Raw genomic sequence first — 25,553 nt, forward strand, 5'->3', positions numbered from 1 at the left:
TCTAGCTTCTTCCGTTGGATCGTAGTCGACTAATCTTCGTAGTTCCTCATTTGTATGTTGTTTGGCTTTGTCGAATATCCTTTCCGCCTTTCTCTTCATAAATTCTGTAACTGGTTCCCATTCCAAGTCCTTGTAGATTTGTTTGTTCCTAACAAACCAGGGTACGTCCATCGCCATTCTAAGGAGTTTATTCTCAGTGGCCTGTATTTTCTTGATATGGGTCTTGGCTGCGAAGCCCCATGCCGCCGATCCATATGTGAGTTGTGGTCGCGCAATTGTTTTAATCATTGTCAACTTGATGTTCTTTTCTCATATGACTTCTTCTGCCTATGAGTGGATAAAGTTTACTCATTGCGGCTTTTGTTTTATCAACTGCACATTTGATGTGGTTTTTCCATGTAAGTCCTCTGTCAAGCGTCACTCCTAGGTATGTTGCTTCATTTTTCCATTCAACCTCTTCTCCATCAACTTCAAGGTTTTCTTCCATCCTCAATCTTCTCTTTTGCAGTAATATTGCTTGAGTCTTTCTTCCATTGATTTGTATTTTTCATTTGATGCACCATTTGAGTAATTCATCTATGGCTTCCTGCAGTCTCCGGTGTATGATCTCTGGGCGTCGATGTCTGAACGCTATTCCTGTGTCATCTGCGTACAAGGTGAGCATATTTCTAGCATTCTTCGGGATATCATAGACGTATATTACGTAAAGCAGAGGTCCAAGTACCGATCCTTGAGGCACTCCCGCTTCCAATTGTCTGGTTTGAGAGGTTGCTCCATCTATTTTCACATAAAAGTTTCTATTCCTCAGATAGTTCCTTATAATCTTGCATAGCTTGGTCGAATATCCTGCTTTTTTCATCTTGTAGATTAGGGCTTCGTGCCATTCTCTATCAAAAGCTCTCTCGATATCCATCAGAACCAATCCTGTGGCCTGTTTGGTCTGCATTCCTTCGGTGACGTATTCTATGAGCCGTAGTAATTGGAGTTCAGTCGAATGTTCTCGTCGAAATCCAAATTGTTCGGGTGGAATTATCTTCAACATTTCTGTTTCCTCATTCAGCCTTTTAGCGATGACCCTCTTGACGATTTTTCCTAGTGCTGATAGTAGGCTGATTGGTCTATAATTTTGAGGAAATTTCCGTTCCTTTCCAGGCTTGTTGAAAACTATCATTTCTGCAGTTTTTCATCTCTTTGGGTAGTATTCGGTCCTCATCACTCCGTTTGTTATATTCGTCAAGGCTGCTATTCCTTTTCTAGGCAATTTCTTCAACATATAATTCGTTATCCTATCTTCTCCCGGCGCTTTCCTGTTTTTCAATTTCATTATGATCTCTTTGATTTCTGTTGGTGAAGCCGGTTTTGGAATGATTTCGGTTTCCGGTGGTTCCATCATCAGTTCTTCGTTTGCCTCCACTTCTTCTTCTAGATCTTCATTGTCATCATCATTTCTGTAATTTATTCTGGCTTCTCTCTCAATTGAGTCGGCCAGTGCTTCGGCTTTCTCAAGTCTCGTATATACCATTCCGTTTGCTCCATGCAGTGGAGGTATAACTGTCCGTTCTCGTCGTAAGCGTTTTTGCATTTTCCAAGCCGAGTGATCTATTGTATTCAGTTCCCTTAATCTCTGGTGCCATCTGTTATTACGCAGTTCTGTTAAAGCATTTTTCAATATCTGGCTATGCTCAGCTATCGGCTCAGCAGAGCACGATTCCTCAAAAAGTCCAGGAGAAAAAGAAGCCCACCCCCTCCAAAGTAGACGACAAGAAAAAAGAAGTATCCAAACCAGTACAGAAGAAGGAGCAACCGAAAATGCCCCAAGCTAAACCTACGATCAACAAAACAAAAGAAAACAGAAAAGTCTTTGAATCCGCCGACGATTTAGACACTTTTACTGAAAAAATTTTCAACAAAATCATGTTGAAAATTGAAAGAGAGATGGAGAAAAAACTCCAAGGAATGTTCAGTAAACTGAAATAATGGAACATACAACTAGGAAAAATTCCCTTGAAATAGTCTCCTGGAACATAAACGGGGTCAGAACTCGAAAACCCGAGATAGAAGAAATAATATCAGAGAGAAAACCTGATATTATTGCCTTACAGGAAACAAGAATACAACCAAATACGCGATTGAATATCATGAATTATGAGATATATAGATGTGACAGAATCGCAAACACTGGGGGAGGTGTTGCCTTACTGGTCAGACGAGATCTGAAACACTATTTTAAAGGAAGATCTGACGAGTCACAAATAGAAACAGTGACGATTGTTGCTGAAATAAATCGACAAAGAGTCGACGTCACATCGGCATATAAAAGACCCCCAAATAACTTATTGGAAGAAGAAATCAACAACTTACTAGATGGAACAAACCCGAAAATCTGCATCGGAGATTTTAATTGCAAATCTCCAGAATGGAACAGCAGGATGGAAAACAGAAATGGCAGAAAACTGAAAGATCTCGCTGAAAAACATGAAGCTATCGTTATTGGACCTGAAGAACCAACGTACCTAGCATTCGGAAATGGATAACCAGATATAATTGATATCGCAATTATGAAAAATATCACTAGAGAATTATTGATAGAGACCTTGTGGGACGGAACCTCTAACCACAACCCCATCGAAGTAACAATAGGAGAAGGTTCAAGAAGAGAACTAATGCAAACAAGAGAATACACCGATTGGACGAAATATAGCCATCTGATACAATCGGAGGTAACAGAAATACCAACAATCAACACACCGGAAGACCTAGAAAGAGCAGTTGGTAAACTAGAAAAGAATATACTAGATGCATACAAAAAGAGCACAAAGAAAATAACGAGACCAGCACCGATACATCCACACGGTGATACACCCAGAGAAATCAAAGATCTCATCAGGGAAAATCGGAGACTAAGAAAAACATACAGGCTCAACAAAACAGATATAAATAAGAGAAATCTAAACCGACACAGCCAAGTTCTAAAAAATGCCCTGAAGGACATGAGAACAAATAGATGGAACAAAAGAGTTCAAGAACTAAATACTATCGATCATTCTGCATGGAAAATGCAAAAAGGTCTGAGAAGAGAAAAGACTAAAATACCACCTCTCCACGGACAAAGAGGAATGGCATATACGAATAACGATAAAGCAGAAGCACTGGCGGACTCGATAGAAAGAGAATCGAGAATAAATTACAGACCTGATGACGATAATGACGAGCTGGAAGATCTTGTAGAGAACAACGAAGAAGAAATGGACGAACCACCAGTAGACGACTAAATAGAAAAACCAACTTCTCCATTTGAAATAAAAGAGATAATCAGAAGCTTGAAAAATAGAAAAGCTCCCGGAAGTGATAAAATAACGAATGCTATGTTGAAGAAATTACCTAGAAAAGGTATAGCTGCTCTCACAAATATTGCAAACGGTATAATGAGGACTGAACACTATCCGGAAAAGTGGAAAACTGCAGAAGTCATAGTGTTCAACAAACCAGGCAAAGATAAAAAATTCCCCCAAAACTACAGGCCGATAAGTTTATTGTCCGCCCTAGGAAAAGTAGTAGAAAGGGTAATCGCTAGGAGGCACTAAAAATCCTTAACTGCTTCTTCATAGGTTCCGGGCATTTTGCCTATTAACCAGTTGACTCTTATGGTTTCTGGACTCTCACACGATCATAGTCGTGTTGATATTTGTATGCTGCCTATAGCTTTTATAGGTTAAGCTCTTCTTTGGTTACATTTAAATACTTAACTGATCTCTGGGTCTTCGGTGGTAGGCTCTTGACCTTCTAGCTTCTTCCGTTGGATCGTAGTCGACTAATCTTCGTAGTTCCTCATTTGTATGTTGTTTGGCTTTGTCGAATATCCTTTCCGCCTTTCTCTTCATAAATTCTGTAACTGGTTCCCATTCCAAGTCCTTGTAGATTTGTTTGTTCCTAACAAACCAGGGTACGTCCATCGCCATTCTAAGGAGTTTATTCTCAGTGGCCTGTATTTTCTTGATATGGGTCTTGGCTGCGAAGCCCCATGCCGCCGATCCATATGTGAGTTGTGGTCGCGCAATTGTTTTAATCATTGTCAACTTGATGTTCTTATTCATATGACTTCTTCTGCCTATGAGTGGATAAAGTTTACTCATTGCGGCTTTTGTTTTATCAACTGCACATTTGATGTGGTTTTTCCATGTAAGTCCTCTGTCAAGCGTCACTCCTAGGTATGTTGCTTCATTTTTCCATTCAACCTCTTCTCCATCAACTTCAAGGTTTTCTTCCATCCTCAATCTTCTCTTTTGCAGTAATATTGCTTGAGTCTTTCTTCCATTGATTTGTATTTTTCATTTGATGCACCATTTGAGTAATTCATCTATGGCTTCCTGCAGTCTCCGGTGTATGATCTCTGGGCGTCGATGTCTGAACGCTATTCCTGTGTCATCTGCGTACAAGGTGAGCATATTTCTAGCATTCTTCGGGATATCATAGACGTATATTACGTAAAGCAGAGGTCCAAGTACCGATCCTTGAGGCACTCCCGCTTCCAATTGTCTGGTTTGAGAGGTTGCTCCATCTATTTTCACATAAAAGTTTCTATTCCTCAGATAGTTCCTTATAATCTTGCATAGCTTGGTCGAATATCCTGCTTTTTTCATCTTGTAGATTAGGGCTTCGTGCCATTCTCTATCAAAAGCTCTCTCGATATCCATCAGAACCAATCCTGTGGCCTGTTTGGTCTGCATTCCTTCGGTGACGTATTCTATGAGCCGTAGTAATTGGAGTTCAGTCGAATGTTCTCGTCGAAATCCAAATTGTTCGGGTGGAATTATCTTCAACATTTCTGTTTCCTCATTCAGCCTTTTAGCGATGACCCTCTTGACGATTTTTCCTAGTGCTGATAGTAGGCTGATTGGTCTATAATTTTGAGGAAATTTCCGTTCCTTTCCAGGCTTGTTGAAAACTATCATTTCTGCAGTTTTTCATCTCTTTGGGTAGTATTCGGTCCTCATCACTCCGTTTGTTATATTCGTCAAGGCTGCTATTCCTTTTCTAGGCAATTTCTTCAACATATAATTCGTTATCCTATCTTCTCCCGGCGCTTTCCTGTTTTTCAATTTCATTATGATCTCTTTGATTTCTGTTGGTGAAGCCGGTTTTGGAATGATTTCGGTTTCCGGTGGTTCCATCATCAGTTCTTCGTTTGCCTCCACTTCTTCTTCTAGATCTTCATTGTCATCATCATTTCTGTAATTTATTCTGGCTTCTCTCTCAATTGAGTCGGCCAGTGCTTCGGCTTTCTCAAGTCTCGTATATACCATTCCGTTTGCTCCATGCAGTGGAGGTATAACTGTCCGTTCTCGTCGTAAGCGTTTTTGCATTTTCCAAGCCGAGTGATCTATTGTATTCAGTTCCCTTAATCTCTGGTGCCATCTGTTATTACGCAGTTCTGTTAAAGCATTTTTCAATATCTGGCTATGCTCAGCTATCGGCTCAGCAGAGCACGATTCCTCAAAAAGTCCAGGAGAAAAAGAAGCCCACCCCCTCCAAAGTAGACGACAAGAAAAAAGAAGTATCCAAACCAGTACAGAAGAAGGAGCAACCGAAAATGCCCCAAGCTAAACCTACGATCAACAAAACAAAAGAAAACAGAAAAGTCTTTGAATCCGCCGACGATTTAGACACTTTTACTGAAAAAATTTTCAACAAAATCATGTTGAAAATTGAAAGAGAGATGGAGAAAAAACTCCAAGGAATGTTCAGTAAACTGAAATAATGGAACATACAACTAGGAAAAATTCCCTTGAAATAGTCTCCTGGAACATAAACGGGGTCAGAACTCGAAAACCCGAGATAGAAGAAATAATATCAGAGAGAAAACCTGATATTATTGCCTTACAGGAAACAAGAATACAACCAAATACGCGATTGAATATCATGAATTATGAGATATATAGATGTGACAGAATCGCAAACACTGGGGGAGGTGTTGCCTTACTGGTCAGACGAGATCTGAAACACTATTTTAAAGGAAGATCTGACGAGTCACAAATAGAAACAGTGACGATTGTTGCTGAAATAAATCGACAAAGAGTCGACGTCACATCGGCATATAAAAGACCCCCAAATAACTTATTGGAAGAAGAAATCAACAACTTACTAGATGGAACAAACCCGAAAATCTGCATCGGAGATTTTAATTGCAAATCTCCAGAATGGAACAGCAGGATGGAAAACAGAAATGGCAGAAAACTGAAAGATCTCGCTGAAAAACATGAAGCTATCGTTATTGGACCTGAAGAACCAACGTACCTAGCATTCGGAAATGGATAACCAGATATAATTGATATCGCAATTATGAAAAATATCACTAGAGAATTATTGATAGAGACCTTGTGGGACGGAACCTCTAACCACAACCCCATCGAAGTAACAATAGGAGAAGGTTCAAGAAGAGAACTAATGCAAACAAGAGAATACACCGATTGGACGAAATATAGCCATCTGATACAATCGGAGGTAACAGAAATACCAACAATCAACACACCGGAAGACCTAGAAAGAGCAGTTGGTAAACTAGAAAAGAATATACTAGATGCATACAAAAAGAGCACAAAGAAAATAACGAGACCAGCACCGATACATCCACACGGTGATACACCCAGAGAAATCAAAGATCTCATCAGGGAAAATCGGAGACTAAGAAAAACATACAGGCTCAACAAAACAGATATAAATAAGAGAAATCTAAACCGACACAGCCAAGTTCTAAAAAATGCCCTGAAGGACATGAGAACAAATAGATGGAACAAAAGAGTTCAAGAACTAAATACTATCGATCATTCTGCATGGAAAATGCAAAAATGTCTGAGAAGAGAAAAGACTAAAATACCACCTCTCCACGGACAAAGAGGAATGGCATATACGAATAACGATAAAGCAGAAGCACTGGCGGACTCGATAGAAAGAGAATCGAGAATAAATTACAGACCTGATGACGATAATGACGAGCTGGAAGATCTTGTAGAGAACAACGAAGAAGAAATGGACGAACCACCAGTAGACGACTAAATAGAAAAACCAACTTCTCCATTTGAAATAAAAGAGATAATCAGAAGCTTGAAAAATAGAAAAGCTCCCGAAAGTGATAAAATAACGAATGCTATGTTGAAGAAATTACCTAGAAAAGGTATAGCTGCTCTCACAAATATTGCAAACGGTATAATGAGGACTGAACACTATCCGGAAAAGTGGAAAACTGCAGAAGTCATAGTGTTCAACAAACCAGGCAAAGATAAAAAATTCCCCCAAAACTACAGGCCGATAAGTTTATTGTCCGCCCTAGGAAAAGTAGTAGAAAGGGTAATCGCTAGGAGGCACTAAAAATCCTTAACTGCTTCTTCATAGGTTCCGGGCATTTTGCCTATTAACCAGTTGACTCTTATGGTTTCTGGACTCTCACACGATCATAGTCGTGTTGATATTTGTATGCTGCCTATAGCTTTTATAGGTTAAGCTCTTCTTTGGTTACATTTAAATACTTAACTGATCTCTGGGTCTTCGGTGGTAGGCTCTTGACCTTCTAGCTTCTTCCGTTGGATCGTAGTCGACTAATCTTCGTAGTTCCTCATTTGTATGTTGTTTGGCTTTGTCGAATATCCTTTCCGCCTTTCTCTTCATAAATTCTGTAACTGGTTCCCATTCCAAGTCCTTGTAGATTTGTTTGTTCCTAACAAACCAGAGTACATCTAAGGAGTTTATTCTCAGTGGCCTGTATTTTCTTGATGTGGGTCTTGGCTGCGAAGCCCCATGCCGCCGATCCATATGTGAGTTGTGGTCGCGCAATTGTTTTAATCATCGTCAACTTGATGTTCTTATTCATATGACTTCTTCTGCCTATGAGTGGATAAAGTTTACTCATTGCTGCTTTTGTTTTATCAACTGCACATTTGATGTGGTTTTTCCATGTAAGTCCTCTGTCAAGCGTCACTCCTAGGTATGTTGCTTCATTTTTCCATTCAACCTCTTCTCCATCAACTTCAAGGTTTTCTTCCATCCTCAATCTTCTCTTTTGCAGTAATATTGCTTGAGTCTTTCTTCCATTGATTTGTATTTTCCATTTGATGCACCATTTGAGTAATTCATCTATGGCTTCCTGCAGTCTCCGGTGTATGATCTCTGGGCGTCGATGTCTGAACGCTATTCCTGTGTCATCTGCGTACAAGGTGAGCATATTTCTAGCATTCTTCGGGATATCATAGACGTATATTACGTAAAGCAGAGGTCCAAGTACCGATCCTTGAGGCACTCCCGCTTCCAATTGTCTGGTTTGAGAGGTTGCTCCATCTATTTTCACATAAAAGTTTCTATTCCTCAGATAGTTCCTTATAATCTTGCATAGCTTGGTCGAATATCCTGCTTTTTTCATCTTGTAGATTAGGCCTTCGTGCCATACTCTATCAAAAGCTCTCTCGATATCCATCAGAACCAATCATGTGGCCTGTTTGGTCTGCATTCCTTCGGTGACGTATTCTATGAGCCGTAGTAATTGGAGTTCAGTCGAATGTTTTCGTCGAAATCCAAATTGTTCGGGTGGAATTATCTTCAGCATTTCTGTTTCCTCATTCAGCCTTTTAGCGATAACGCTCTCGACGATTTTTCCTAGTGCTGATAGTAGGCTGATTGGTCTATAATTTTGAGGAAATTTCCGTTCCTTTCCAGGCTTGTTGAAAACTATCATTTCTGCAGTTTTCCATCTCTTTGGGTAGTATTCGGTCCTCATCACTCCGTTTGTTATATTCGTCAAGGCTGCTATTCCTTTTCTAGGCAATTTCTTCAACATATAATTCGTTATCCTATCTTCTCCCGGCGCTTACCTGTTTTTCAATTTCATTATGATCTCTTTGATTTCTGTTGGTGAAGCCGGTTTTGGAATGATTTCGGTTTCCGGTGGTTCCATCATCAGTTCTTCGTTTGCCTCCACTTCTTCTTCTAGATCTTCATTGTCATCATCATTTCTGTAATTTATTCTGGCTTCTCTCTCAACTGAGTCGGCCAGTGCTTCGGCTTTCTCAAGTCTCGTATATACCATTCCGTTTGCTCCATGCAGTGGAGGTATAACTGTCCGTTCTCGTCGTAAGCGTTTTTGCATTTTACAAGCCGAGTGATCTATTGTATTCAGTTCCCTTAATCTCTGGTGCCATCTGTTATTACGCAGTTCTGTTAAAGCATTTTTCAATATCTGGCTATGATTATTCAGTTTCTTCTTGTCTTCTTCTCTTTTTGTTGTTCTGTAGATTTTTCTGAGTCTTCTGTTCTTTTTTATAAGTTCCTTTATATCCCTTGGCGTATCTCCGTGTGAATGTTTCGGAATTGGTTTCCTTATTCTCTTGGTGCTTTCTTCATAGGCTTCTTTTATTTGATTTTCCAATTTTTCAACTGCTTCATCTAATTCATCCCGGGTTTTTATTTGGGGAATTTCCGTGATTTTCTCCTGAAGTAAATTCTTATATTTCTCCCAGTCTGTGCGATCCTTGGTTTGTGTCTCTTCTTCGTTTCTTGGGCCATGTCCCACTATGAATTCTATGGGATTGTGGTCTGAAGTTCCGTCTTCTATTGTATCAATGCTGATTTCTTCAGTGATGTCTTTCATCACCACAATGTCCAGTACATCGGGTAGTCCATTTACTCTTGGTATGTAGGTCGGTATATCAGGTCCTATTACAACTGCATTAAGTTTTTCAGCATAAATCTTCAGTCTTCTCCCGTTGGTATTTTCCACTCTACTATTTCATTCCTGCGATTTGCAGTTAAGATCACCAATTATGATTTTAGGGTGTCTTCCTTCTAGTAGCATTTTTAGATCCTCTTCCAGCATGTCCTTATCCGGTGATTTATAAGTTGAAATAATCTTCACTTGTCCTCGATTAGTATTCACAATAATCGATATTGCTTCTACTTCTTGTCCATTGAATATTTGGTCGAAATGGTGATCCATATTCCTTCTAGCCAGTATAGCAACGCCACCTGTGCTGTTAGGTCTATCATTTCTGTAGATATCGTAATTGGGAAATGCTATCCGAACGTTGGGGTTAAGTCTCGTTTCTTGGAGAGCTATGACATCCGGTCTCTTCTCTTCAATCAGTTCTTCGAATTCTGATCTGCGGGCTCTCAATCCATCGACGTTCCAAGAGACGATTATGAGATTGTTCTTTATCGTCGTGTCAGCCATTAAATATTCTTAATAATTTGCTGCATCTTCTTCTCAATCTCTTTCTCCAGATTCTGCATCATCGTGCTGAGGAGGTTTTTCGTGAACTTATCCAGTTCCTCAGCGATTCCAGAAATTCCTTTTCTGGTTTCGGCTTTTTTGACGGTTTTTGCCTTTTCCGCCTTTTTCTCTGGTTTCTTCGTCTCTTTGACTGCTTTGGTTGCAGTTTCCTGGGGTTTCTTCACTTCCGAAGAGTTTTGGGATGGCCTCGGTGTATTTTGTGTTGGCCTCGAGCTGGTCTGGTTCGATCTTGGCGATCTCTTGGTCTTTTTAGTGACCAATTTCCATTCGCTACATCCCTTGTAGCTGGCTGGATGTCCTTGCTCTCCACAGAGAACACAATAGGCATTTCGCTCCTCGTTCTCCCTGGAAAGCGTACACTTCTTGGAGCTGTGATTACCAGAGCATTTCACGCACCTCCATGGAAAAGTGCACTTACTTTGGGCATGTCCATATCGCTGACAGCGGTAACATTGTCCAGGCCCGGTCGTCCTTCTCTTAGGTTCAACAACACAGTTCATGTTGTAGAGCCTTCTCACCTCGAAGATACCCTTATTCTGGGTTTTAACCAGCAATAAGGGCATCGGCTTTTTTGTTTTATTTGGGGTCATCCTTATGACCTCAGCATCGACGATCCCTTGATCCTCGAGGTCGTCAAGGATCGTCGGGATATTTGCATCCAGCGGTAGGTATCTCACTACCGCGCAGATTTTCTTTTCTTCCTCCCGTTGAAGAGTGTAAAACTCCCTATTTATTTTATGAAGGAAGTCCGTCATCCTTCTATGATCATCGGCGGTTTGAGGGACAATTTTTATACCGTCCTTTACTGTCGTCGCTCTTTGGTATTTGATACCGTTTCGCATTAACGCGTTGGAAATTGACGTCCATTCGGACGTACCTCTCAGGGTGACAGGGGGGATTTTTTCTTTCCTCTCCTCCACTGTAGTGTTTTTCTGTTGAGCTGAGGCTGTACCCATCGTCGTGATGGGTGAAATTTTACCTTTTTTAGGTATCTCCGTTGCTTTTTTTGCGGTCTCTTCGTCTGAAGATGCACTTTCTTTACGCGCGCGTTTTGTGGGTGGCGCGTTCTGGGTTTTTGCAACTTGAGTTGCAAAATTTTTCTTCTTTTCCGGTTCTGGAGCTACTTCCTGTTTGGAGGAATTTTTGGGGACTGCTACCGGCTTTGCAATTTCTGCAAATGTGGGAGATTTCTGTGCCGAAATGTGTTTTGCAATTTCCGCAAAACTAGGGGATTGAGGCGCTTTATTCTTATTAACTTCCTCTCTCAAGAGGAGTATCTCCCCGACCAACTGAGCTACGGTTTCAGTTAATTTATTTATTTGAGCCTTCAATTGCTCATTCTCTTCTTTGAGCCTTACAAACTCCTCTGCTTCTCTATCGCTGAATTCTTCGGTGTCCGTAGCTTCCATGTAGGAGCTCTCATTGTCTGAGACCTCCGACATGGCTTTTTGTCCGTATTGAACTATATAAGGTATTTCTGTGTAATAATGAATATTGGAAATACTCACTAATATGTTACTTCTAAGCTATATGGCTAAGTTATATATTTTCTATACTATGAGAAAAATAAATCGACTCACCAGTGATATCCGTGGAACCAGCGATCTTGGGGGTGATCTGGACTCGACACTGAACACACTGAATTTGAACGAATTTCTGCTCTATAACACATACACTTATAGAACTTACAAAAAACTTCGGAAGTTTCGTAGACGGAATCAAAAATTCCGTAGCTTCGCTAGTGTACACTTTCACTTCGACTTTCTCTTTTACAACACGAGAGATGACGTATCGCACTGGTATCATTCAACACATCTACCTGCTTCAACGTCTCGAGGTGAACTGAAATGTTCCCAAGGACCTTTTCTTGCCTCTCTATGGGCAAACGCCCATTTCACCAACAGGTGAACTGTACATAATTTAGGTCCTTCAGCAAACTTAACTTTCTTATCTCTCTCTCTATCATATTGTATGCTTATTTCTTTCATATTCACCATAATAAATGACCAATCACAATGAAATTTAACAATATAATGATCGATATTCCCAAATTCCATTTCATTTAAAGGCATATCTGTCAGACAGCCTGTAAATAGTTAGAATTTCATCAATGCGATTAGATATGACGACCATACAGTTCAACTTCAGGTGTTATGCAATCCACTCTGCTTCATTCGTCTTGAGATGTTATGCAATCTATACATATATGCATCCAAATGTGGTTTCAGATAAGCAAATACTGATCAACAGAATGTGTCGAATTTATCGCAAAAAATGAGGTTTTCACTTCCGTTATGCATTCATATAAACGAAAATCTCATATTTCATTTCATTTCCTTTTCAATATGCGCAATAATAATATTATTGACATTCTCCAAGTTTTGAGAAATAATGGGATTGATTGCAATCCCATTATTGATCATTGGGATGATCCCAATAGAGGGTTGGGACAGTTCGTGCCGCAGCCATCATCACCACCGCTCCCGACATATGAAGAAATAGACGAACCAACACCATATGAAGAAATAGTCGAACCACCACGATGGTATAGACCTCCTCAGCCACCATATGAAGATAGACGAACCATCATCACCACCGCCTCCGACATATGAAGAAATAGACGAGCCGCCACCATATGAAGAAATAGTCGAACCACCACGATGGTATAGACCTCCTCAGCCACCATCACCGATAATAACAATTTCTGATTCTAGTCATGATGAATAAAAAATTTTTTATGATTTTGTATTTCATCTATCCTATACCAAAAAAAAAAAATCTTGATAAAACGAATTGGGTAAGAAATTTTTCATTTTTTATATGAATTCAAAATGATCGAAATGATAAAACATGTGTATGGGTGTATGAAAGTTTATTTTCAATATTCATAACATTTTACAAGATATTCAACAAGGTTATTTCCAATAATCAAATTAATTCAGATGCATAACATCCGCAGATAATGAAATCAACGAATGTTACGATCTAAATCGAACTAACAAACTACCATCGCTCGAAGTATTACCAGAAATTTCATTTCGTCGACAAAGAGAAGATGCTGACCATGGTTTCGGTCTTATTTGACCTCGTCAGAGCAACAAAACTCATTCGTCAACGAAATGTTATGAATTGCCGGCTCCTTTTATTCCATATCAGTAGCGGGTATGATGTATAAATACATCGTACCGACATCTGACAGAGAAACGGGATCCAACCCAATTCAATTTCCTAACTCTCAGAGCGAAGATAGCAGTATGCATCCATATGCTTTATTCCCATATTGCAGATATCGTATATTACGATCATTAAGCAAGGGAAAAAGCGCGGAAAGGTTCGGATCATGACAGTAACCGATCTGTCGCGTACATGGAAACTAAGAAATGGATCACGCCTTCATATTAAGGCAAGTAAATAATAATCCAATTAATTCAGATGCATAACATCCGCAGATACTGAAATCAACGAATGTTACGATCTAAATCGAACTAACAAACTACCATCGCTCGAAGTATTACCAGAAATTTCATTTCGTCGACAAAGAGTAGATGCTGACCATGGTTTCGGTCTTGTTTGACCTCGTCAGAGCAACAAAACTCATTCGTCAACGAAATGTTTTTTTTTTTTTGGTGTAGCAGGGGGAAAATCTGCAAGACAGACGAACCACCCTCATCTCCTGAGGGGAAACAGTGTGGGGTTTCTCACTCTCCTGAGCTCGAGACCCACTAAAAACCCTACTGCTTCTTGAATTTTGGTTCCGGGCATTTGCCTATAAACCGTTCATCTCTTGGTCGGTTTTCTTCTCGCACACTACGTGCTGGGATTTATGTTTTTATCCTCTATTGGATTAACACTTTATTGAAGTATTCAATAAGTTTCTGTTGTTATTTTAATCTCTTTTTAATTGATCTCTTGGTCTCCTTCGGTAAATTCGCATTCTCCTTTTGTCTTTCTCTGGGTCGTAGTCCACTAGTCTCCTGAGTTCTTGATTCGGATGGTTTTTCGCTGTTTCGAATAATTTCTCTGCTTTTCTGTTCATGAATTCCGTTATGGTTTCCCATTTTAGGTCCTTATAAATCTGTCTATTCCTGACAAACCAAGGTGCATCTATTGCACATCGTAGCAGCTTGTTTTCAGTGGCCTGAATTCTTTTGATATGGCTCTTTGCCGCGAAATCCCAGGCAACTGATCCATAAGTCAGTTGAGGCCTAGCAACGGCTTTGATCATCTTCAATTTTGTCTCTTTCGACATGTGGCTTCTTCTTCCTATCAGAGGATAGAGTCTATTCATCGCTGCTTTCGTTTTGTCGAATGCTTGTTTGATTTGACTTTTCCAGGTGAGTCCTTTGTCAAGCGTTATTCCTAAATATTTGGCTTCATTTTTCCAGTCGATTTCTTCGCCGTCAACATCCAGTTTTGTTGTGGGTCGCAGTCTTCTCTTCTGTAGTAATAATGCTTGGCTCTTTTGTCCATTGAGCTTGATTTTCCACTTTATGTACCAGTCATTTGTTTCGTCAATCGACTCTTGTAGAACTCGTTCTATTATTTCAGGGTTTCGGTGTCGAGTTGCTATGCCTGTGTCGTCAGCATATAACGTTAGCATGGTTCTTGGATTTTTCGGAATATCGTGGATGTATATGTTGTACAGAATTGGCCCAAGTACTGATCCTTGGGGTACTACAGCCTCTATATCTCTTGTTGAGGAGCATTCTCCTCCCACTTTTACGTAAAATCTTCTATTTTTGAGACAATTCCTGATCAACTTGCATATTTTGATCGAATATCCAGCACATCTCATCTTATATATTAATCCTTCATGCCATACTCTGTCGAATGCTCTGGCGACGTCTAGTAAAATAAGACCTGTAGCTTGTTTATTTTGGAATCAATCTGTTATGTACTCTGTGAGCCTTAATAATTGTTGTTCTGTTGAATGCTCTCTTCTGAATCCGAACTGTTCTGGTGGTATTAGTTCCAGATTTTCGGTTTCCTCATTTAGCCTCGTGGCGATAATTCTTTCTACTACTTTCCCTAACGCCGACAGTAGACTTATCGGTCTATAGTTTTGTGGAAACTTCTTCTCTTTGAATGGTTTATTGAATACTATGACTTCTGCTGTTTTCCATTTTTCTGGGTAGTGTTCTGTCCTCATAATTCCATTCGCGATATTTGTTAGAGCGGCTATACCTTTTCTAGGTAATTTCTTCAACATAACATTCGTTATTTTATCGCTTCCGGGAGCTTTCCTCTTCTTCAAACTTCTAATTATTTCCCTGATTTCATTTGGCGATGTTGGCTTGTCTATTTCAGCAGTCGCTGGTAATTCATCCATTTCTTCATCATTTTCTTCAACCAGTTCTTCCAAATCTTCATTATCGTCGTCTATCCTGTAATTTATTCTCGATTCTCGTTCGATCGAGTCCGCCAATGCATCTGCCTTATCAGTATTGGTATAAGCCATTCTCCTTTCACCGTGTAGGGGTGGAATTTTAGTCTTTTCTCCTCGTAGGCTTTTTTGCATTCTCCATGCAGAATGATCGATTGTATTTAGTTCTTGAACCCTTTTGTTCCATCTGCTTGTTCTTAGATCTTTCAGGGCATTTTTCAGAACTTGGCTATGTCGGTTGAGGTTCCTTCTATTTAGATCATTTTTGTTCATCCTATATATTCTTCTAAGTCGTCGATTTTCTTGTATAAGATCTTTTACTTCTTTAGGCGTATCGCCATGCGGATGACTTGGTGCTGGTCTCTTCACTCTTCTCGTGCTTTTTTCGTAAGCTTTCAATATAATCTCTTCCAGTTTATCAACCGCACATTCCAGATCGTCTGGAGTGCTTATTGTTGGAATTTCTGTTATTTCCGATTGTATTAAATAGCTGTATTTAGTCCAATTGGTATATTCTCTTATTTCCAGCAGTTTTTCTCTTGGTTCTTCTCCAATTGTCAATTCCACGGGATTGTGGTTTGAGGTTCCATCTTCCAAAGTTTCAATAGAGAATTCTTGAGTTATACTTTTTAATATCGCGATATCTATTACATCTGGTATTCCTCTTCCAAACGCAAGATATGTCGGAAGCTCTGGTCCAATAACTATGGCATTTTGTTTTTCGGCGAAATCCTTGAGTTTTTTGCCATTTCTATTCTCTGTTATGCTATTCCATAATGGGGATTTACAGTTGAAATCTCCGATGGAGATTTTCGGGTTTGATCCTTCCAACATGTTGTTTATCTCTTCTTCCAATAGATTGTTTTGTGGTGGCTTATACGCCGAGGTTATTTCGACTCTTTGCCGATTTAATTCGGCAACAATCGTCACTTTTTCTGTTTTTCCTTGTGTTTCGTCGGATCTACTTGCAAAGTAGTGTTTCAGATCTGTTCTCACCAATATTGCTACTCCTCCTCCGGTGTTTGTAATTCTGTCACATCTATATGTTTCATATTTCATGAAATTCAGTCTTCTGTTCCGGTTTATTCTTGTTTCCTGTAGGGCTATAATATCAGGTTGTCTTTCTGATATTATTTGTTCTATCTCGGCTTTCCGAGTGTTGATCCCGTTTATGTTCCACGAGATTATCTTGAGGGATTTCTTCCTAATATCCGTAAGGTCCATTAATTCAGTTTACTGAATAATGCTTGGAGTTTTTTCTCCATTTCCCTCTCAATTTCAACATTATCTTGTTGAAAATTTTTTCCGTGAAGATATCTAAATCATCGGCTGATTCAGATATCTTTTTCTTCTCCTGTTTACTGTTCACAGCCTGTTTCATTGTAAGCTTTTTCTGTCCTTCTTTTTTCTGGACGGGTTTTGGAGTCTCCCTCTTCTTTTCCTGCTCTGTAGGTTGGGTCTTCGCTACTTCCTGAATTTTTTGTTCAAAAGTTGTTGTTTTTGTTACCTTCTTTTTCTGTTCAACTGATTTTCGGGAATTTTTCTTTCTGGTCATCAACTTGAACTCGCTACATCCTTTGTAGCTAGCTGGATGGCCCTCTTCTCCACATAAGACGCATGTGGCATTTCTCTCTTCACCTTTTCTGGTGAGTGTGCAGTCATTGCTGCTATGACTTCCTGAGCACTTCACGCATCTCCACGGGAAGGAGCATTTGTTTTATGCATGTCCGTACCTTTGGCACCTGAAGCACTGGCTTGGACTTTCAGGCCTCTTTTTATGTTCAACCACAATACAGAGGTTGTAGAGTCGCTTCACTTCGAAGATTTCCTTTTTATGGGTTTTAACCAGATAGAGAGGTATTGGCTTCTTTGTCTTGTTCGATGTCATTCTGGACACCTCAGCGTCTGATATTCCCTGGAATATCAGGTCGTCCTTAATCAACGAAAGATCAGCGTCGATTGGTAAACGCCTAATAACGGCATATATCTTCTCTCCTCCTCCATTTGGTAGGTAAAAAATTCTTTACCATGCTGCTCGAAGAATGTAGTGATTTTTCTAAAATCATCTACGGTTGACGCGATGATTTTTATACCGTCTTTAACTGTAGTTGCACGGTTGTAATTTATCCTTTTTGTGTAGAGGGCTTTAGATATCTCCACCCAATCTGAGGTGCCCATCATCGTGATGGGTGGAATTTTATCTCTTTTAGGCACTTCCGTTGCCTTCTTGACAGTCTCCTCATCAGAAGAGGAGCTTTCTTTTCGCGCGCGTTCAGTTGGGGGCGCGTTTGGGGCCTTCGCGACCTGCGTTGAATCATTTTTCCTTGTTTCGGGTTGTGAAACAATTCCTATAAGGGAATTATTCTTGGAACCCGCTACCGGCTTTGTGATTGCGGCGTAAGTGGGAGATTTCGTCATATTATTGCGGGTCATTTCCTCCCTCAAGAGGCGCATCTCTCCGACCAACTGTGACACAGTTTCAGTCAGTTTGACTATTTAAGCTTTCAACCGCCATTTTCTTCTCTGAGCTTTACAAGCTCCACGTGTTCGCCTTCGCTGAACTCTTCAGCATCGATCGCTTCCATGTAGGAACCCTCATTATCTGAGGTTTCCGACATGGTTTTATAATCAAAAATCTCAAAATATCAAACAATTTGAAAATAATAAAATATTCAGAAATCTTCACTGAAATAGTCTAATATAAAACTATGGTATAAAGCCGAATGTTTTATACGCTATGATGAAAATCAGAAGAGAGATACGACAAATTAGCTCACCTGATGTTTTCTGCAGTACCAACGAGAAAAAAAAATCTCTGGACACTTAGGATGAACACCAACTTTGAAAATTTTAACGAATTAAAATTCCGATAACAAATATAGAACCTACACAAACTTCACAGACGGAATCGAACGAAATGTTATGAATTGCCGGCTCCTTTTATTCCATATCAGTAGCGGGTATGATGTATAAATACATCGTACCGACATCTGACAGAGAAACGGGAACCAACCCAATTCAATTTCCTAACTCCCAGAGCGAAGATAGCAGTATGCATCCATATGCTTTATTCCCATATTGCAGATATCGTATATTACGATAATTAAGCGAGGGATAAAGCGCGGAAAGGTTCGGATCATGACAGTAACCGATCTGTCGCGTACATGGAAACTAAGAAATGGATCACGCCTTCATATTAAGGCAACTAATCAATAATCAAATTATTTCAGATGCATAACATCCGCAGATAATGCGACATGTCAGATGTCAGTACGATGTATTTATACATCATACCCGCTACTGAAATGGAATAAAAGGTGCCGGCATTTCATAACATTTCGTTGACGAATGAGTTTTGTTGCTCTGACGAGGTCAAATAAGACCGAAACCATGGTCAGCATCTACTCTTTGTCGACGAAATGAAATTTCTGGTAATACTTCGAGCGATGGTAGTTTGTTAGTTCGATTTAGATCGTAACATTCGTTGATTTCAGTATCTGCGGATGTTATGCATCTGAATTAATTTGATTATTATTTACTTGCCTTAATATGAAGGCGTGATCCATTTCTTAGTTTCCATGTACGCGACAGATCGGTTACTGTCATGATCCGAACCTTTTCGCGCTTTTTCCCTTGCTTAATTATCGTAATATACGATATCTGCAATATGGGAATAAAGCATATGGATGCATACTGCTATCTTCGCTCTGAGAGTTAGGAAATTGAATTGGGTTGGTTCCCGTTTCTCTGTCAGATGTCGGTACGATGTATTTATACATCATACCCGCTACTAATATGGAATAAAAGGAGCCGGCAATTCATAACATTTCGTTGACGAATGAGTCTTGTTGCTCTGACGAGGTCAAATAAGACCGAAACCATGGTCAGAATCTACTCTTTGTCGACGAAATGAAATTTCTGGTAATACTTCGAGCGATGGTAGTTTGTTAGTTCGATTTAGATCGTAACATTCGTTGATTTCATTATCTGCGGATGTTATGCATCTGAATTAATTTGATTATTATTCACTTGCCTTAATATGAAGGCGTGATCCATTTCTTAGTTTCCATGTACGCGACAGATCGGTTACTGTCATGATCCGAACCTTTCCGCGCTTTTTCCCTTGCTTAATTATCGTAATATACGATATCTGCAATATGGGAATAAAGCATATGGATGCATACTGCTACCTTCGCTCTGAGAGTTAGGAAATTGAATTGGCGAATTGGGTTGGTTCCCGTTTCTCTGTCAGATGTCGGTACGATGTATTTATACATCATACCCGCTACTGAAATGGAATAAAAGGGGCCGGCATTTCATAACATTTCGTTGACGAATGAGTTTTGTTGCTGTGACGAGGTCAAATAAGACCGAAACCATGGTCAGCATCTACTCTTTGTCGACGAAATGAAATTTCTGGTGATACTTCGAGCGATGGTAGTTTGTTAGTTCGATTTAGGTCGTAACATTCGTTGATTTCATTATCTGCGGATGTTATGCATCTGAATTAATTTGATTATTATTTACTTGCCTCAATATGAAGGCGTGATCCATTTCCTAGTTATTTCCAATATTCATAACATTTTACAAGATATTCTACAAGTTTATTTCCAATATTCATAACATTTTACAAGATATTCAGAAGTACAAGGATAATTTTTATACATAATTCATTAGTCCATAGATTTCCCATCAACATTTCACATGCTGAACATATCGTGATTTACATTTTAGATACTTGAATCTATTAAGATTATCGAAAACATTCAATTTCCATTTGGCTTCCATTTCTTTTTTTTGGTTCAGCAGTTTCGGTGATTCACTGATGTTGTTGTTGTTGTTGTTCATCGTACTGCAGATGTCTTCTAACTAATGTAACTTTCGGTAGAAACATACACACCCATCGATATAGATCATCACAATTACTAAGAGTGCACATACATTGATCGAGTATGTGACTCATACACTTTGGAGGTTTCTTCTCGAATTTTGGTGGGGTCCATCCGTGCTCTTCCACATTGAGTACTTGCACTTCTCTTTCTATCATTATGTTTTTTAAAAAATCATGCTTCTGATGTCCATTCACGTAAATGATATCTCCACTTTGTAAAATACTCTTTAAAATCTCTGGTACTTTTCCATATTCGATGTATCCGGAGGTATATTTTAACCCGTGGTGTTTTTTCTCAAGAAATTTGTCAGTTCTCTTATCGTTGCCACTTAGAGATGAAAATTCCTTTGGAGGCATCATAATGAAATGGGATATTTTATCTCCCATGACTAACGATAATTCCTTAGCACAGAATTCTCCATCTATGCAAAACCCCTTGTATATCGCATATGATTATACGCATTTTTTCTTAGAAATGAGTAATTTTCTTAATTTCTTCTGTTAAAGGCTTCAACTCTACAATACAATCGTGTACTATCTAATATATAAAATTCTCGTGTCATAGTTTTCGTTACCGTACTCCTCCGAAACGGCTTGACCGATTTTGATGAAATTTTTTGTGCTTATCCGGTATCTATGAGAATCGGCCAACATCTATTTTTCATCCCCCTAAATGTTAGGGGTAGTCCACCCCTAAATTTTTTATTTCATTTTTTGGACAAAATTTTTAATTTCTATTTTTTTATGATACAACATTGTTAAAAAATCGAGGGTGTTATGATTTTTAATTAAAGAGTAGTGGACTGTATTAAAAGATAATTGAGTTGGAGATGGTATAAAAACATTTATTAAGAATCATTCACAACCATAAAATGAATATGTCACCTGCATGAAGCTAATACAGTAAAAGCAACTAATATTAACAACATCTATAAACTCAGAGAGACAATATTCAATTAAAAACAAGAGATGGTCCAGAGCAGTTCAAATGAGAAGTCACTTGATGTCAGACTTAGACGTTGAGGAGTTCAATAAATTCAATATCAACACAACGGTTACACAGTGATAGGGCAATCAATTGAAAATTGATTGCGAGAGCCTCCTTTTTCTATCAGAAAACGCGAAGGTTAGAATAATGAATTTTAAAGAGAAGACGCGAGAGTACAGAGAAATAGGCCAGAGGTGAAACTGCAATGTCTAAGTCTGATCATCAACGAGAAATCGATATATTAAATTTGAGTTGATCAATAATGTTAATGTAAGTATGAGCATAACAAGAATAGCACAAGTTAAATGAGAAGCACAGAAATTAAAGAATTTGAGAAGCACTAGAATATTAAAAAATAATATGAAAAGGGCATTAGATTCTAATTGAATGAGAAGTTCGATAATAATTAATTAAATGAAAAGGACAATCATAATTAATATGAGAAGAACATAGTATAATTCATATACATTGAGATGATCTTGAAGAGAGCAAAAATCTATCAATGTATTCAGCATTTACAGAGACGAACTGCTTACAAGTAAGCACGATTAGAACGTTCATCAGAAAAATAGAAGAAACAATTGATAAATTAAGAGAAGTCATGAGAGTACTGAGTTGAATAAATCTCTAATCGTAGATTTTGAGATGTGCTGAAGGCTGAGAAAACTAACATGCATGTTGAGTTCGATGAATGAATATAGAAGAGAAACAATGAGAGTACATATTATAAAGAGTAGACCATACCAAGTGAGTAGACATGAGTGTTCGTGCAGACGTTCCAGGGTGGAGCCTAGGTCGAGGTGTATCGAGCAATGTCATTGATCGTTTAACTAACGTTGAGGTGTTCACATCCTTTTCTGAGAATAACAGCTACATCCAGGGTCCACCCTGGAGAATATGAGGATTCACTCATCTGAAACTCAACACCAATGAATTAGTCATATGTATAAGAGGTGATCATAAGAGTTGTTATAAAAATGATAAAACTGATTCTAATAATAAAGAATATTACGAGAAGACAATGAATCAGATATCAATTCTATGCAGATGAACTTGAGAAGTTTCAATCCTGGTGCTACATACCCATTTTCATGTGAGATGATCTAGAGAAGTCTGAAAATCTATATAAATTATGAAATATGATAAAATATATAGTTTTGAGAGGACAATAGTTCGATTTGAGTTGAGTAGACATTTCAATTGAGCAGTGCTCGCAAGGATTCGGAATCTATTTCTAGATTCTGAATCTCTTGCACGTGGACTAATTTCAGTATAATGAAATTATCATGAAAATGGTGTAATGTATGATGTTGAGCAGTCTGAGAGTACTTTACCTTAAGAGATGAACAATTTAGCACCAGGATTGATGCGAGATGACTTGAAAATTAATAACTAGAAGAGGTGAGCGTGAAAATGAGAGGTTAGAAAAGCACTATGAAAGCTAAGAGACGTTACTACTACAGAGCTAACAAAGAGAATGAATTAAAAATGGCTTCAGCGGAAACTGGACATTTGACATCTTGTAGAGGGGGCTGCGCCGTCGATGCTGTCGAGTGGAACATCCTTGAGAACTGCCAGTGGCGTCGTTGAGAAGGGGCTGAATTTTTAACATTCCGCCCGCCATAACTAACAGCGTTAGTTATCGAGAAGACTTGAGGGGTTGAAATTCTTTCTTGCTTCGTCTGGAGTGGACACTGGCAGGATTGCCAACTTCGAGATCGGTCTGGTTAGAGTGGACGTGGAGGTCTTGAGAGTGACGACACGAACAAGGCCGTCTGTCCCTGGGTGCACAGCCATTACTCGCCCTAATGGCCACTTGCATGGAGGTAATCTTTCATCGGTGAGGAGTACTAGTGACCCAACCTTTATGTCATGGGCTGGATGGTGCCACTTTGAGATGGAGAGTTGACGTTGTAGAAATTGAGTTGACCATTTGGACCAGAACTGCTGGGTGCGTTGCTGAATTAACTGCCATCTTGACAGTCGAGAAGTCGAGAGGTCTTCGAGAGATGGCTCAGGTACGGTGTTCAGAGCTGTACCTATTAAGAAGTGGCCTGGTGTGAGAGCGGAGCAGTCTTCAGGATCATCGCTGAGCGGTTCGAGAGGTCTAGAATTGAGGATGGCTTCGATCTGTGTGAGGAGTGTGATCAGCTCTTCCATGGTGAATGGCTGATCCTTGGTAGCCCGGGCGAGGTGATATTTGAAAGATTTCACTGCTGCTTCCCATTTTCCTCCCATGTGAGGAGCTGCCGGTGGGTTGAAGCACCAGTTAGTACCTTCTTTCAAGAGGAGTTCGGCGATGACCTGGTTTTGTGAGGAGGCCTTTGAGAACATGGTCTTGAGAGTGGCATCGGCTCCCATGAAGTTGGTTCCGCAGTCTGAGTATAAGGTTTCACAGATGCCTCGTCGAGCGGTAAACCTACGGAACGCAGCGATAAATGATTCGGTAGTGTAATCACTTACGGCTTCGAGGTGGACTGCTGAGGTGGCGAAGCAGACAAACACACAAACCCAGCCTTTGTGTGTCTTTGCTCCTCTTCCTTTCCAGGCTTTGAGAGTGAGAGGTCCGGCGTAGTCTACACCAGTATGGAGAAAGGGACGAGATGGTCTAACGCGTGGTTCTGGTAACTGGCCCATGAGTTGTTGAGCTCTTATACCTCGATGCCGTGCACATGTAACACACTTTAGGATGTGGGATTTCACTGGGGCTCTTCCTCCAATGATCCAATATTGTTGTCGGATGGTGGACAGTGTGAGTTGTGTACCTCCATGGAGAGTTCGTTTGTGAGCAGAATCTATAATCAGAGAAGTCAATTGAGAAGCTCGAGGAATTATTGCAGGATGCTTGCTATCTGGGTCTAAGAGAGCGTTGGTGATTCGTCCTCCTACACGAATGACACCTTCATGATCGATGAACGCCGTGAGTCTACTGAACACATGTGAGGATGACAGAGCAGTACCATTTTGAAGAGCCTTGAGTTCTTGAGGAAAATACACTTGTTGAGTAGCCTTGATCCAATAGATCCTTGATTTTTCCAAGTCAGTTGAGGTGAGCGGAGTTGTGAAGTTCAGAGTTGAGGAGTGTCTGAGTCGGGCGAGGACTCTTAAACAGAGAGAGGTGATTCTTAACAATTTATTGAGAGAAGAATACCTGTATATAAGATCCCACGAGTAGTCTAGAGTTGCGGCCGTGAGGAGGTTCTTGGTGGGTCTTGCTTCAGATTCGGGGTCAATTGTCGTTGCCGGCTGACGATTGGGCCAGGAATCTGGTGACTTGGAAATCCATGGTGGTCCCGTCCACCATAGAGTAGTGCTGTTCAGTAGTTGAGATGACGAGAAGCCACGAGAAGCACAGTCCGCTGGATTTTCTTTGCCGGAAACGTATCTCCATTGTGCACCTGGAGTTAGTTCTTGGATGAGCTCTACCCTGTTTCGAACAAAGTCCTTCCAGCGAGCGGGGTGAGATGTGATCCACGTGAGAGAGACTGTTGAGTCCGTCCACAAAGTCGTTGAGTGTATCTGTGTATCTAAAACACGATGAGCATAATTAGTTAACTTGGCCAAGATGAGAGATGCTGTGAGTTCGAGGCGAGGGATTGTGAGGCGTTTCAACGGCGTTACTTTTGTTTTTGAGCAGAGCAATGTGACTTTGGATCCTGTGGACGGTGAGCGGACTACGAGATAGAGGACTGCTGCCATGGCAAGTTGAGAAGCATCAGAGAAACCGTGAAGTTCTAAGGTAGCATTTTCTTGGGTGCCTACCCATCGAGGAGCACGTACACTGGCCAGTGATTTGAGATCTTCTCTGATGTTGCACCATCTTTCTGTGAGTTGAGGTGACAGTGGTTCGTCCCATGACAGTTTCTGGAGCCAAAGTTCCTGCAACAACATTTTGGCCCTGATCGTGACAGGGGATACTAAACCAAGTGGATCAAAGAGTTGAGCGATATGAGATAACATAGTACGTTTAGTTACCACAGACCCAGATGAGCTTGAGTTGATCTTGAACGAGAAGTAA

The 25,553-nt window shown here is 39.9% G+C and overlaps 1 protein-coding gene across 1 annotated transcript; it reads right to left on the minus strand.

Moving 5' to 3' along the window:
• Positions 1-23,170: 23,170 nt before the first annotated feature.
• On the minus strand, positions 23,171-24,172 carry LOC123309668. The gene has a single exon (XM_044892880.1). The coding sequence runs from the start codon at positions 24,170-24,172 to the stop codon at positions 23,171-23,173; it is 1,002 nt and encodes a 333-aa protein (XP_044748815.1).
• Positions 24,173-25,553: the final 1,381 nt, after the last annotated feature.

This window comes from Coccinella septempunctata, chromosome 3, assembly GCF_907165205.1.
Source record: "Coccinella septempunctata chromosome 3, icCocSept1.1, whole genome shotgun sequence".
Lineage (NCBI taxonomy): Eukaryota > Metazoa > Arthropoda > Insecta > Coleoptera > Coccinellidae > Coccinella > Coccinella septempunctata.

What these genes read in the sequence shown, in the direction of transcription:
- LOC123309668 (XM_044892880.1), bottom strand. Translation starts at nt 24,172, where the DNA reads ATGGGCCAGTTACCAGAACCACGCGTTAGACCATCTCGTCCCTTTCTC.